This window comes from Vanessa cardui, chromosome Z, assembly GCF_905220365.1.
Source record: "Vanessa cardui chromosome Z, ilVanCard2.1, whole genome shotgun sequence".
NCBI classification, from domain to species: Eukaryota; Metazoa; Arthropoda; class Insecta; order Lepidoptera; family Nymphalidae; genus Vanessa; species Vanessa cardui.
The window spans coordinates 16,273,110-16,288,007 of NC_061154.1; the positions used below are offsets into that span (position 1 = coordinate 16,273,110).

The window sequence follows — 14,898 nt, forward strand, 5'->3', positions numbered from 1 at the left end:
TTTGGATTCAAATTTATAATTTTGTATTCAATCTTTGGACGAATCGCACAAATTAGGAGCAATTATATTTGATTCATGGTAGCATTGAATTTTGAATGTTAATTAATTAATTACAAGATATATGTAACGAAACAGTCAAGTCTGATCAGCTGAGCAAGATTAATTTGTTTATAATAAAATAAAATAGTGAAAACACAACATATTATAATATTTCAATATTTTACTAAAGCAATTAGGAATAGATTATCAAAAACTTTGAACCTTAGGATCCTTAATGACACATAATACACTAAAGCCAATAAAATCAATTCAATGAGTAACATTTCTGAGGCATTCACAGATATAGAATTGAAAACAATGTATTTTATTCTTTAGAAACATAAGGACTTAATACCTAAGTTCTTAGACACAGTATGCCTTTGAGCAAAATTTTTACACCATTAAAAATTATTACCTTTCCATTAACTTTAACGGCGATGGTATTAATTATATAGCAAAACCTAACTCGGCCGAATAGAGAATCGATTATCGCTGCCAAAATCGATTTTTTATAAGATGTATGGCCGCAGTCATCTTCGATCAATGATTAAATATTCATTTTTATAATACTCTAAATCTAACTTAATTTAATATTTCAAATGATGGTGATACATGTTTAATCCTTATTGAATAGAAATTAAATATATTTTTCTGATATTTATAACCTAATTCGATTTGTTTCAATTGAATTTTAATTCGAATAACCCTGGCACCTTAAACACCCACAATATAAAAAAATATTTCAGACTGTCCCTCAACGTCTGAATTCGCCTTAATGTAACAGTATGATTCAATATTTCCATGAGTAGAACTGACAGTGTGGGCAACTTAACTTTTTTCTTTTAACTAATATAATATAAATGATATGTTATAATAATCGGCATGAGCTATGATCACAAACTTACCTGTACATTTTTAGATCTCTTTGGAGGAATGAAGGAACCGGGGGCGACGAGGCCGCACGCGATTGGTCATTTATTGAACTGTCACTTGTCAATCGGTCAATTTCATTGGCCGAAAGGTACTTACGTAAAATTGATCCCCACCACTGTCTTTACGTCACGGCTCATACAGGCGATTATACCGATATTATATTGTTACATTGCAAGCAAGAGTGACGCTAGTGAGGGACTGTCTTTACAATATCTTTATAACATATTTCCCTTTGACAAAGAATAATTATTGTCTTACTTATAAACGCAGTATTGGCTGTTAAATTTATATGTATATCTTTCTCTTTTTATAGTTTACAAATTGTTTATTGGAGACAAAATTGTTTGCGTTTCAGCCTCTGATTACCGTTTATAAGTAAGCCTTATGTTTATATATACAGAGTGTTCAAATCAGTATATGTGAAATATCAAGAAAGCAAATAACATTTAATCAATAAACCATGATCTGTATTAAAAAAAAAAACTACGAATTATAGTACAAAAAAACGCTACATATTTTATAAATTTGTCTCAATATCTAAAACTGAATGTATGTCAGGTCTGTATTGTACCCCCTTAAGGCGAGCCTCTATATACATTAAATTCCATAAAATCACTATTGGCTTCACCGTCCCAGTCTTAAATTAAAAAAATATATATAAAATAGTGTCCCTTAGATATAAAATTTAATTACAAAATAGAAGAATTGACATATAATATCATGTATACATATATAGGTATAGTGTACCTCTTAAGCCTCTTCAAGCCGGTCGGCTTCTGTATTAACAACTTGATTTTCATCTTCCTGTACAACTCTTCTTTGCCAGCACCTTGGCAATATGCCATTATACTCGCACATACCAAGGATCAATGCCGCAAAACCAATTAAATGCGGCCAGTGGAATATTTGCCAGCTCAAAGCCAGGGATGCCATCCAGACGACGAGTGTTCTGAAAATTACATAATAAGCATTCTTATAATATATATTTATGGGTGTTATATAATCAAAATGATTTGAATAATTTCTTACCTCACTGAATCGAGAACCATTCGAGTCGTGGCTGACATTTCCTTCGTAACGCTGATACCAGCGAAATTAAAGAACGCTATCGACACAATAGTACCCAAAATGGCCACCAACAAAAGAGGATTATTACCTGAAACATAACATTTATTTATTAATGCAATCGGCTTAAGATACATTTGCCTGTAAAGTCCCAACTACAAATCCTTCCCTTCTTTTCAAGGAGAAGATTTAGAGCCTACCCCTCACTGTTCCTAAGCAGTGGGTATATTGGTCAGATTTGCATCCTCTACAAACATTCCTAACGATATTTTCCTTCAACGACGAGGACGACATGATCACAAATCATGATGTTTTGATCTCACCTAACCACAACTTGGGTCAATTTGTGAGTAAAATCATTTAATGAGCCAATAATGACGGAAAACTAAGTTCAAAACCTTATGTCATGATGGTAAGTAGTGGACATAGTGTTATTACTTCGAAATATCTAGGGTTATTAGAGTAAGGCTCCTCTTATAAACTAGCCTGTTAGGTCTTTTTAAAAATTAGTTCCTGTTAAAAACCTTAAATAAATTAGATAGAGTAAACATTGAAAATTTGATGGCCAATTTCAGACTGGATATCTTCGAAGTGAAATTGTTAATCTGATAAACATCCTTACCGATTTGAGCAAGCCCATCGACCACATCCTCAACGGTCCCTCTAGCGTTGTGGTCGAAGTGAGGAGGTGCGGGGATCCAGTAGAAGATCACGAGTAGTCCAGATAGAACAGAGAATCCGAAGACGCCCTCCCATCCCACTGCTTGTAATGGAGGGATATTTAAACCTGGAATAAAAGGTTGGACCATGTTGATTGTAAATGCTTAAATTTTGGGATATTATTTAGTATATTTATATTTAGATTTATCACTGGTAGAACTTTAGTAGATATTCATACAAATTGGTGTTTTTTTAAAGAGATCTACGTCTGAATTTCTCTCCGGTTTTTCTCGGAGGAAACCAGAATTCGAGCCAGTGGTTTTGATTATAGAAGCAAGACTACCTTGAACAATGATTTTTCAACTGACCAAGTGTGGTTTTAACATTTGTCCAACTTATGTGTCTCTATGAGACTTACAACAATATATACCTAACAGAAATAGCATATTTAATTGTTTATATTTGTAATGACTCACCAGAAACATTAGCTAACCAAGCAAGTAATATATTTATATTATTAACATTATAAGCCTAATTGTCTAAAACTTGATGATAGAACATTACAGGTGTGTTTATTTATTTATCATCATGAAAGTTGACATATATATAGGTCTGATACAACATACATACAGGTCTGTATACAGTGCCTAAACACCTAAGTACCACGCCCCCACACCCCTCTCCGAAACACACGGATGGAACGCGGATGAATAAAGTAATTCTATGTAGAATACATATTACGATTTGATATTAGCTTTAGTATTTGTAAACACACCAATGATAATTGCTAATAAATGACTTCTTAGGCAGTATTTTGTTATATGGACAGATGTTTAGATAAATTGAGATGTTGCTATGTTTTCTAATAATAGGAACCATTGATCTATGACGTCATAAGCCAATTAGCAATAGTATGCAACAGTGTAACCCGATTAGACTGACAATAAGATATCATTTAAGTCTTAGTAACGTGTTATATAATAACAAATCTCATATGGATTGACATGTAATGAATAGCATGAAAATAAAATCGCAAACGATCAGATACGGAACCACACTATGGTTCACAGGATAAATAGAACATGATATTATTTAATTACTTTTTTTCCATTTGCCCTTGGAATAGTGGTGCAAAAAGCTTCATCAAAAGTATAACACCTCGCCTCATTGCCTCCACTGGTGACAGGAGGGCTGGTTCGTTTTTGCCCAGAGGATCAGAATTGCGATTCAACGGGGAAATGCTGCTAGCATTCTTGCCACCATTCCACGCGGTCAAGATTTATACAGTAACTTGTTTTAGTTCATATTTGCATATATTTAAGCATTTAATTTTATTAATTCTTATGTTAATAAACTATATTATTAAAAAATATGAGCCCAAATTTCTTCGTGTTAATTTAAATTTGTAACCGTTCATATATTTTGGTGTGAATTGAAGTTCCACGTACCTGACACGTATTTCTCCTCATACACCATTTGGCATGCTGATATAATCTGTGCAACAATGATCAAGAGATCACCGGTTATCAAGCTGTTCCTGCCTTTAGCTTCACTCGGCGATTGGTATATCGCATCTGTTAATCCCACTATCAACAATCCTAGGATAATTGTAGCTGAAATTAAATGAAAAAAAAATTAAAGTGCTGTCACACCATACTTGGTATTTGATTTTGTTTTTAATAGATGCTAATGAATCTGGGGTTATGAGCCCTAAGTCCATTGTGGTGGCATTTTGAGAAACATTAACCAACCCTTACAACGACAATACACTACTAGCTGTAGGAACTGATATCATACCCCCATGTACGTAATTGAGCTCAGATGGCCCAGTGTTTAGAACGCGTGTATCTTAACCGATGATTTCGGGTTCAAACCCGGGCAAACACCATTATATGTGCATAATTTGTGTTTATAATTCATCTCGTGCTCGGTGGTGAAGGAAAACATCGTGAGGAAACCTGCATGTGTCTAATTTCATCGAAATTCTGCCACATGTGCATTCCACCAACCCAAGTCTTCAAGTCCTCTTCTTAATGGAAGAGGTGGCCTTATCGCAGCAAAGGGTTACAGGCTGCTTTTTTTACTTTTATGTATTTTATTACACTGGCTCAGTTAAGTCTTCACACCGGAAAACAACAAATGTTGTCTGGTGGATTTAATTAAAAATTAACACTAAATATTAATATTAAATATAAAATTTGTATTCGCTATAAAATGTAATTATAGAAGTCCTATTATATATATACATATAGTGAATATAATGTGTTTACTTTGTGCTTACAAATGATGTCACTCTCAACGGTTAAGGAAATTATTGAAAGAAAATTTTATTACTCTTTATACCTACAAGTAACAAAAGGATGCAGTAATTAGTTACTAACTATATTTTATACAGGGCCGCCGTAAGCGGGGGTGCGACGCGTGCACCGCACGCGGGCGGCACATCCAGGGGGCGGCAAATTGAGCAATACATCACGTACTTAATTCAAGTCATTATTATAATTCCCAAAAATCATTAAGTAAAATAAATTATTTAAAGCATCGAAAAATATCGCACTCAGTAAAGTTAAAAGTCCGTCGTCTGTTATCCTATGAAAAACAATATTGTCGAAGTTACGAGAATCCCCTTTAGCTTCCTTATCAATCGGTAGATTAGGTATCCGTTACTTGTAGTAGGGCGTTGTCGTAGGGCGGCTTGAAGGGTATCACGCCGTAAGTTATATATTGGTGGTCGCTCGAATTAGCAGAGCTACACGGGCACCGTTAAACTGGGCGCGGAGGGCATACGTTCGCTGTCGCAGGCGCATCGTGCTCAACGCAAACTTAGAGGTACACCTGCGGGCTGCACATCGTCAGTTGAAAAAAGAGTTAGAAAAGGCGTTAAGTAAACAGAGAGCAAAGGGGCGCCCCTAGGAGGACCTCCTAAACCAAACACCTTGCCTGCGTGCGCTCTATGTCATTGTATTTTTTATTTATTGTATATAAATAAATCTAATCCAATGACCGGAAATGGGCTGGCCCATTTCCGTCCACTGCTGGACATAGGCCTCTCCAATTGCACGCCACTGAGATCGTTCTTGGGCGTCTCGCATCCAGCTCCTACTAGCCGCTTGCGTAAGTCGTCACTCCACCGTGCCCGAGGACGTCCTACACTACGTTTGCCGAGACGCGGTCTCCACTCTAGAACACGTTTTCCCCAACGGTTATCGGTTCTGCGACAAATATGGTCCGCCCACTGCCACTTCAGCTTATTAATCCGGTGGGCTATGTCGATGACTTTGGTTCTCTGGCGGGTCACCTCATTTCTTCTGATGCGATCCCGCAGAGAAACGCCGAGCATAGCCCTTGCCATAGCACGCTGAGCGACTTTAAACTGGTGGACCGGCCTTGCCGTGAGTTTCCACGTTTCGGCTACGTATGTCATGACGGGTAGGACGCATTGGTTGAAGACTTTCGTTTTAAGGCACTGTGGGATCGACGATGTAAAGATTCGACGTAATTTTCCAAACGCTGTCCCACCCAGCTGAATTCTTCTATTCACCTCGTCCTGAAGGTTGTTTCTACCTAATCGCAAAGTCTGCCCATGGTAGATATATTTTTGAACAACTTCGAGGACGGTACCGTGTATCGCAATCGGTTCCGTTAGAACATGTTCATTGAACATGACCTTGGTTTTATCCAAGTTCATCCGTAGGCCGATACGCATAGAAGAATCAGCAAGCGTCTGCAAATCTTAAGTGAGAGATGTATTCGCCATTGATGTTGATGCCATGTCCTTTCCAGTTCAGCGTCTTGAACATATCCTCCTTTTGAATTAGTAAACAATTTGGGGGAAATAACGTCCCCTCATCTCACACCTTGATGCAATGGTATGGGATTTGTTTGCTGATTCTGTACTTGGACGGAAAATACACCTATTTGGTTGGACTCCCTTAATGCTCGTAACAAGGTTCTTATCTTACGGGACCGTGGGAACAGTGCTGCTGACCCGCTTCGCCGAAGAAGACCAGTAGAAGGGGTCTTCGCTATGGATGTCTTCTCCTCCCGCCATAAGTGTCCCGGGGTTAAGGGTTTCTGTACCCTGAGAACTCCCTAGGAAGTGGAACTCCGCAGAGGTGAGCCTACCGTTAGAACGTCACGGTAGTATGCACAAAAGATTTCGTAACATCCTCCAAAAAGACAGAGTGGGTCGTTAACGTTGGTTTTTTAGCAGGTATACACCCCGCCCCCCACCTCATGTGGAGGAATAGTGGTATGCGTTTTTGTAGCGAAAAAAAGGGCGGCATAATAGGTATTGCACGCGGGCGACAAAACAGCTAGCGGCGGGCCTGATTTTATATGTATGTACAATCCGATCCGTATACGTTGGGACGATTTCGCTTTTGTTTTACTTTATTATGTATTTACGTGGATTCATGGGCGTTTCGGATCGGGAAGCAAATAAATCCATATTTCACTCAAGCAAAGTCTACCAGGCAGCTTGTTTATAACAGTATTATTTAAGTAGTCTAAGTATCTTGATAAATTAAGTTATATTGGTGTTTTTAGGAGCAATGTCTGGTGTTTTTCTTTTTTAATTTTATAGTCTATGGTTTAAAATTGCAATTTTATAAAATTAAATACAATATTTCTCGAGGGATAGGATTGTACGTCTCAAATTTATCGATGATGAAGTTTTATTATTTACTAGTGGTTAGCACTTGAAATTATTAATAAATTCAACAGATTCTTACTAATTTCCAAACTTATTGCAGGTTTTATTTGAATTTAATTGCATTATTAACCGACAATGTCTGTTCACATGTTTTACATTTGTTTTTTTTTTAGCGCCGTTGTTTACGAGGCCAGTAACTTTTTTCGACTTCTAAAATTAATTACTTGTCATATCGTTGTTACGACTCAATTATATAATATTAGTAGTCGTCCGTGGCTATGCTCGCCTTTACGGTAACCAACAAGGTTGTCATATATTAGGCAAAAAAGTAACCTATATCCTTTCTTGCAGTTCAAGTTTGCTTCACATCAAACTTCATCAAATTCGGTTCAGCGGTTTGATCGTAAATGAGCGACAGATAGACAGATACTAACACATATATGATACATTTAATTTTTGCACATCTACTGGAACTCGTCAAAATAAGACCATAATTACTAGTGGTGGATTTACCAATAGCCTAAATAGACTGGAGCTTAGCTAAATTAGCCCAAATTTGTTATTATTTTAAAGAAATAAAAAATGTATGATATAATGAGGACGATAGAACACAAATCATGAAGTTGCAATTTCAGAATAAATTTAATTGTGAACTAAACTAACGTATTGAGTTTCTAAAGTCAGTAGGTGCGGCAAAAAATGAATAGCCTACTAGCGGCAAATTTGTAAATCCGTCACACATAATTACTGGGATAAAAATCGACTGACGCTATTAATACACAAGATTAAACTGCTACATAGTTACGAATGATTATACAAATTTTATAAACAAAACGTTTTATAACTCACAAGTCGTATAGCGTTGTTATATTTGTTTACAAATTGCATTGTAAGTTTAAAAACTGATACAATTACAATAGGAATGTCGATTCGAAGTGAAATTGTTTAACTTGCGTCGTATGAATCATATAACGATATCAATATTTGCATGCTCTCGATTTTATAATGACACATCTTTTTCGTTATATCGCACATGTTTTTGTCGATCACAATATATCTCAAATATAGTTATCTGCTATGACAATATATATGCTATAGAACAATACAATAGTAACGACAGCACAATACATTTAATTCTATTTTTTTTATTAAAATCTCGGTAACTAACTGTTTTTTATTATTGATTTATTGTGCTAAGAAAATATGTATTATATTTAATTTTGTCCTAAATTTTCGCGATTATTACACATTTAAATAAAACTAGTTATTACGGATTTTAATCGCGTATATTAATTATTTTGGACATCCCGACGTTTCGAGCACTTAAAATCCGTAACAAATAGTTTTATTTAAATGTGTATTATTTTTAATATAATTCGATTTTCTTTATATTACAAAGCTATAATTTGAAAATCGGAACAATTCTATTAATTAAATGCGATTCGATATTTAAAAAATAACCAAAGACAAAACGGTTGAGTCACTTTTTCTCTATTTTTCAGCCATTCATTGACAAAAGTACAAATTTAAACAAGCAAATTAATTTTTAGGTGTAACGATTTTTACATTGTATTAAAAATTATAAAATCTCCACTAAATCGATACAAGTTATCTGATAATCGGATCAATCGCTGGGAATAAACTGTTTCGTTCGCGTCTCCATTCTAGTCTAGTAGCTACGCTTGATTAGAAGCTATTTCGACCTATCACAACATAGTCGTTGAGTCCGTATCACTTGACTATAGTCGCACTTAACGTTTACTCAGTGCAAACGTTAAGTGATGTGAGATTTATGATGAAGAAAGCGATCTTTGACCATCATCCATTACCTAAGATTAACCTCTTACAGTTGACGCACTATTTAATACAACAGGTTTTTTAAATCTGAGCGTTATTTCCATAGTTTAATGTAGTCATGTAAACCTTCCAACTTCATAATATTAAGTATTATTACAACAAACAACAACAACAGCAGCCTGTAAATTCCCACTGCTGGGCTAAAGGCCTCCTCTCCCTTGGAAGAGAAGGTTTGGAACATATTCCAAATGCGGGTTGGTGGAACACACATGTGGCAGAATTTGTATGAAATTTGTCACATGCAGGTTTCCTTACGATGTTTTCCTTCACCGCTGAACACGAGATGAATTATAAAGACAAATTAACCACATGAATCAGCGGTGCTTGCATGGATTTGAACCCGCAATCATCGGTTAAGTTGCACTTGTTCTAACCACTGGGCCATCTCGACTCCATTATTCAAGTATTATTAATTTTTTTTTAATAAATGTATGTAATTACCAGTTCGCGTTGAAAGAATAAGGATTTACATAAAACATACAAATAATACTCTGAAGCATAATTTCGTCTACTAGTGAAAAACGTATAACATTTGTTACCGGTTTGTTAATTTTATAAGATACAATGAATAGTTATTAAAATAAATTATATATGTTGTAGTTAGTTAGATATAGTTCCAGCTTTGTTTTATACAATGATGCTGATCAAGCTGACCACTTATACAGATTGGCTGATGGGAAGATCCTTGTCACACTGTTATATTAGAAAATTGACGTTATTATTTTATTGACTCCCGCTTATTTATCACCCCTCTACTCTTAAGTCTTCATAATGAACTTTATATTGCGTGTGAATAGCGATTGAAACAGCGATTTGTCTTTTTCTCTCATGAGTAAGGCGACGTGCAAAAGAAAAAGACAGCTGCTTTACTAAAACGTTTTCGCAAATGATCTTCATAAAAGTTATTGAAATGTTGTTGATATTCGTGCTGTGTTTATGTAGTAGTTTCATGTTATGATAACACAATGTGCGTCACACAGACGGGCACATGTTTTGATTAGACGATTTCGGGAAGTGACATGTAAACATACGTTTTACTCTCACAATATTAACTTTTACGATTGTCGCTCTGAATAATTACATACTTCGATAACTTTCCTTTTTTAAGTGTAAAACTTTTAGAATATTAACAATATGGCAGTTCTACGAATATATAATGCTATATATGCTTATTTTATCCACCAAACTAAAATAAATAAAATTACCTGTAATCCTGTATACAGCCTGTATATAGGATTACAGGAAAATTAAAACTGTAATTACTGACCGATTTGAATTTTGTTGAATTTTGAATATGAGCAACAAGAAGTTACAACAACAACAAAAAGTTAACAAACATAATTATTTATATGATATTTGCAGTCATCTGCATTAGTTTTCCAATCAGTTGTAACTTTCATATTCCAAAATCGAACATAACAGACATAAATATACGCAGCCCGTGATACTCTGTACATGTCTCAATACAAAACGAAGTGCGATTTTACCCCTGTAGCAAGAAATTTTATTGTTCCGATGTGGAGTGTATATTATTTCATTCAAGCATACAGGTTTCTTGAAAATATTTTCATTCATTGGTACATTTCAATGCTTGACTAGTTTTGAACCCATTAACCGTCAAAACTCTAAGTATAATTAGAAAATTAAGAGATAACAAACTTACCGATTCCCACCCACTCCCTCTTGACTATAATCCTTTCGAGGAATGTAGTGGACAGCACGGCCACAAATATAATAATTGATCCTCTGAACATTTGGAAGCTGCTGACGTACGTCAAGTTTAAACCTATGTACATGATGGACGTACCGATCTGAGAACAATTGGAATAAAATTTTAAAAACACAGCACTTAATTATTTTGAAATTGTCACTATGTAACAGTTGTTGTAAAAAAATGCTTGACTATTTAGCATATTTTTCTACAAACTTTGAATGATTCTTTAAATAAAATCCTACAATAGGTTATTTATCTAAATTTCTTCAAATTTTGTATTGAATGATTTATTTTTGAATAGCCATTGTGGAACAGGAAATATTACAGTATTTCTTCGAACATTGCTATTTTTGGAATCTGATGAATGGATTATACCTACCCATATGATCTTTCAGAACGGTTTACCACTAACAAATAGGTCTATGTATTTCAACCTACTTGTTAAAAAGGCTTTTTATACCTCTCAACAGATGACAAGAATATTCACAGAGAAATTTTGTTCAACGGTAAAACACAATCACCTATTTACCACTGAATTCACAAGAAAGTTCAGCCATTTAGAAAAGTTAATCAGTCAACTATATTCTATAACTTACCAAATCAAACATAGCTGCCGGCATCAGTATAAATGGATTGAAATCTTGACTGCCTTGTATAAGCTGATGATCACCATTCCTGTTTCTCCAGAAGATAAATTTGAACGTCAACAAGCAAAGAATCTCTCCGAGAAACATTGCTGCTGCCTACAAATTATTAATAATATATTAATATTTAATTGATATTAACTCTCAAGTTAGCTTGTTAAAAAGAAAAAAAGGTACGGATTATTAAATAAATAAATTGTGAAGTTCAAATACCTGTAGGAATGGATGGTCGAATTTTCTCACATTGCCGTCGGAACCTTTCGAATCCATCTGATCGGCCCATTTGGTACTCAATGTATTTATTGATCCAGTAACCACCATCATGAGTGCAAGAAACTTTTGATACTTTGACCACGCCATTGTTTGTGTTGTTATTGCTTTATTCCTCAGTTAACCTACGCAATACAATATAATCATCATTCATCATCGTTCATGGGGCATGAAATTTTTAAATAGATATAAAATTATTCTATCACCCTAATAGATGTAAGCAACAGTGACCTTAGAAGATGTAAATTTTCTCATATAAGTTTAAAATAAGGACAAGTGAACTTTTTGTTCCATTAACTTAATTACCTGCTTCTGAGAATTTCTCTACAAAATGGTTTTGCATATAACACCTTATTACACAGCATTGGAATAACCTGAACAGTTGACTAATGGGTTAATATAAGTAAAAAAACAGTACCTAAATGATTAAATATTCAATTTAAAAGTTGAAATCTTAATGATATATATTTATTTTACAAATTTTAACAAAAAGCAATTTCAACAAGACTTATCTTATTTATTATTATGTATATTAAAATGTTTGTTTTTATACCTTTGTCAGATCTAATCTTATGAAAAGATAAATATATTTGATTACCCAGACACAAATGTAACCATTCTTCATAAAATACAGTACAATAGAGGTGAATCAAGTATTAGTAGTATTGAAAAGAGTTCTGACTCAAAATTCTTTAGACGCTATAGCGAGTTAAAGCAGACTTTTAAATATCATAAAATTGATCATTCTCTATTAGTGTATACAATCCCATTTTTAACCTACTGTATAAATAACCCTAATAATAATAATAATACTGTATAATACTGTATAATATAATGTATTTTTAACCTACTTTTTTTTTAAGTGTATAAGGTCAAATTTTTGCATATATTATGAAGAAATTAACTAGATTGTCTAGTAGGGGAATATGATCATCATTAGTTACTCTTTGTGAGCTAAGATCAAGTAGATATTAGGGCTTGAAGGGAATATTAGCAACTTATCACAGTTATATTGCGATTTTAAGAATAATTATGAGTATAATTTAAACATTTTCATCACAAGATAAGCTTTGAAATCCATATGTTTTTATTATTAAAAATATATATTTAAAAAAAAAGTTAATACGCGAATGCATACTGCGTAAATATTTCTTTTATTCAATGTCAATCCATCGATTGAACAAAAAACTAAATATAAATAAGTCTTTGTTAACATTTTTGTTTGGTAGATAAACATCAAATAGAAGTATGTCTGTTAATATTAATTTAAAAAAAATACGAATTTGTTCTTTATTTTTTTTTTCATTTTAAAGTTATGGTACATCTAGAAATCTGCATTACATTCGGTATAGAATATTACATTGTCATTACGTTATTCGTTTGTTTAAATTAACTCCTTCGTCATTATAGAGAAGAATTTTTGACACTGTTTGGTCACTGAACTCAACCAAGTTATTATCATTGTTATTTTATTACAAAAAATATTTGGTTAATTAGTTGGAATAATAATACGTCGTATTTCTAAGGTGTAAATTAAAATAGAATATTGATAATTTACTTACGTATTGCAATTGCATCCGCTTCTGAGTTCTGACAATCACAAAACAATATTTTTAAAACGTTTACCAATACTATGGGACAAATAGACAATGAAGAAGTTATATTGTTGTCTTTGATTACTCGACGACCGTGAGCCTCGTCGCGTCAGCGACAATTTATACACAGATTATAAATTGATATAAAAACAGAGTGTAAAGGTAAAACACAGATTAAACTTAAATAGCTGTTTACTTTACATGCTTCGGTAATACTTTGATCCGTCTTGACTGAAAGAAACTGGGGATTATGATAAAATTCACTAATATTATCATTATAATATATTAATATATAGTTTTTTTTTATAAGCTTTCAAAGTATAGATAAAACAGATGATGTTATTTCAATTGTTAATTAATTCTTATTGCCATCTATTATGATACATATAAACTAGGTAAGAACAAATCTCATGAAACAAAATGTAGATGGCAATAGTATGGCTAATTATTATTTATAAGTAACTTAAAAAATGGTATATTTCTCGCTAACTTTTATATTTTTCATGTTAACTTTACCTAACTAATGCTGTTAAGGATGTTAATAATGATGTTACTGCTTACATGGTATCAAGTTTCTGTGTGAGGCCGTCTGGGTAGGTCCGATATTCTACCGCCAAACAGTAGCTGTGTTCTGGTTTGAAGGATGAGTAAGCTAGTGTAACAGTCACAAGGGACATAACATGGTAACACCTTAGTTCCCAAGGTTGGTGTAAGAAATTGTTACTATATCTCATTATTCTTTTGTCTATAGCCTGGGCGTTAGAAATCACTTACCAATTACCATCTCATGGTACATTTGTTCGTACGCCAACCCACTACACTTTCAATAGGGAAGATGCAAATATAATATTTATGCAATTTTTGGTGTTAAAATGTGGAACAATTATAAAACAAGTGGCCCCACTGCCAGGCTTATATTTGATGTAATGTTATTTTTTTAACAATAATTATTATATAAAATTTAACAATAATTATTAATTAAAGTAACTTGAAACGGAACGTATTTCAAAACACTGTTCAGTGACGTCACTCCTGTTAAGACTACTTATTTTAGTTTAGTCACTTATTTATTTTTATAGTTGTAAAAAAAGTGAATATCGAAACGAAAAATAATTGCGTATTTGGAATAAAAATGGAAGTTGGGTTTTCAAAGCAAACTCCAGATTTCTCTTTTCAACTTCGAACCGCTTTTTTCTCAAATTTGTGTCAGAAGGTCCACTCAAAAACCATTTATTTGAAAACTTTGTTGAAGTAGATGAACACATTGCAACAAAACATAGGTCAATACGGCTTTTTTCGGAGTATCGAATAGTCAGTTTTAAATTTTTACAAAAAAGTATCGAAGTCGAAAAAATGCATATGTATGAAAGCAAGTGAGGACAAGTTCGCTCAACGGGTGACAGACAGGAGTGACGTCATAAGAAATAAAGATGCGTTTTCACGCGAAAATTTAAAATGACATTTTGA

General features: G+C 33.7%; 1 protein-coding gene across 1 annotated transcript; it reads right to left on the minus strand.

Moving 5' to 3' along the window:
- Positions 1–289: 289 nt before the first annotated feature.
- Positions 290–13,534, minus strand: LOC124543125 (solute carrier family 35 member F6). The gene is made up of 8 exons (XM_047121190.1): positions 13,399–13,534; positions 11,780–11,961; positions 11,519–11,665; positions 10,872–11,019; positions 4,146–4,310; positions 2,660–2,824; positions 2,002–2,128; positions 290–1,921 (listed from the first exon to the last, which is right to left on the minus strand). The coding sequence occupies exons 2-8, from the start codon at positions 11,924–11,926 to the stop codon at positions 1,723–1,725; spliced, it is 1,098 nt and encodes a 365-aa protein (XP_046977146.1). The 5' UTR covers positions 11,927–11,961; positions 13,399–13,534; the 3' UTR covers positions 290–1,722.
- Positions 13,535–14,898: the final 1,364 nt, after the last annotated feature.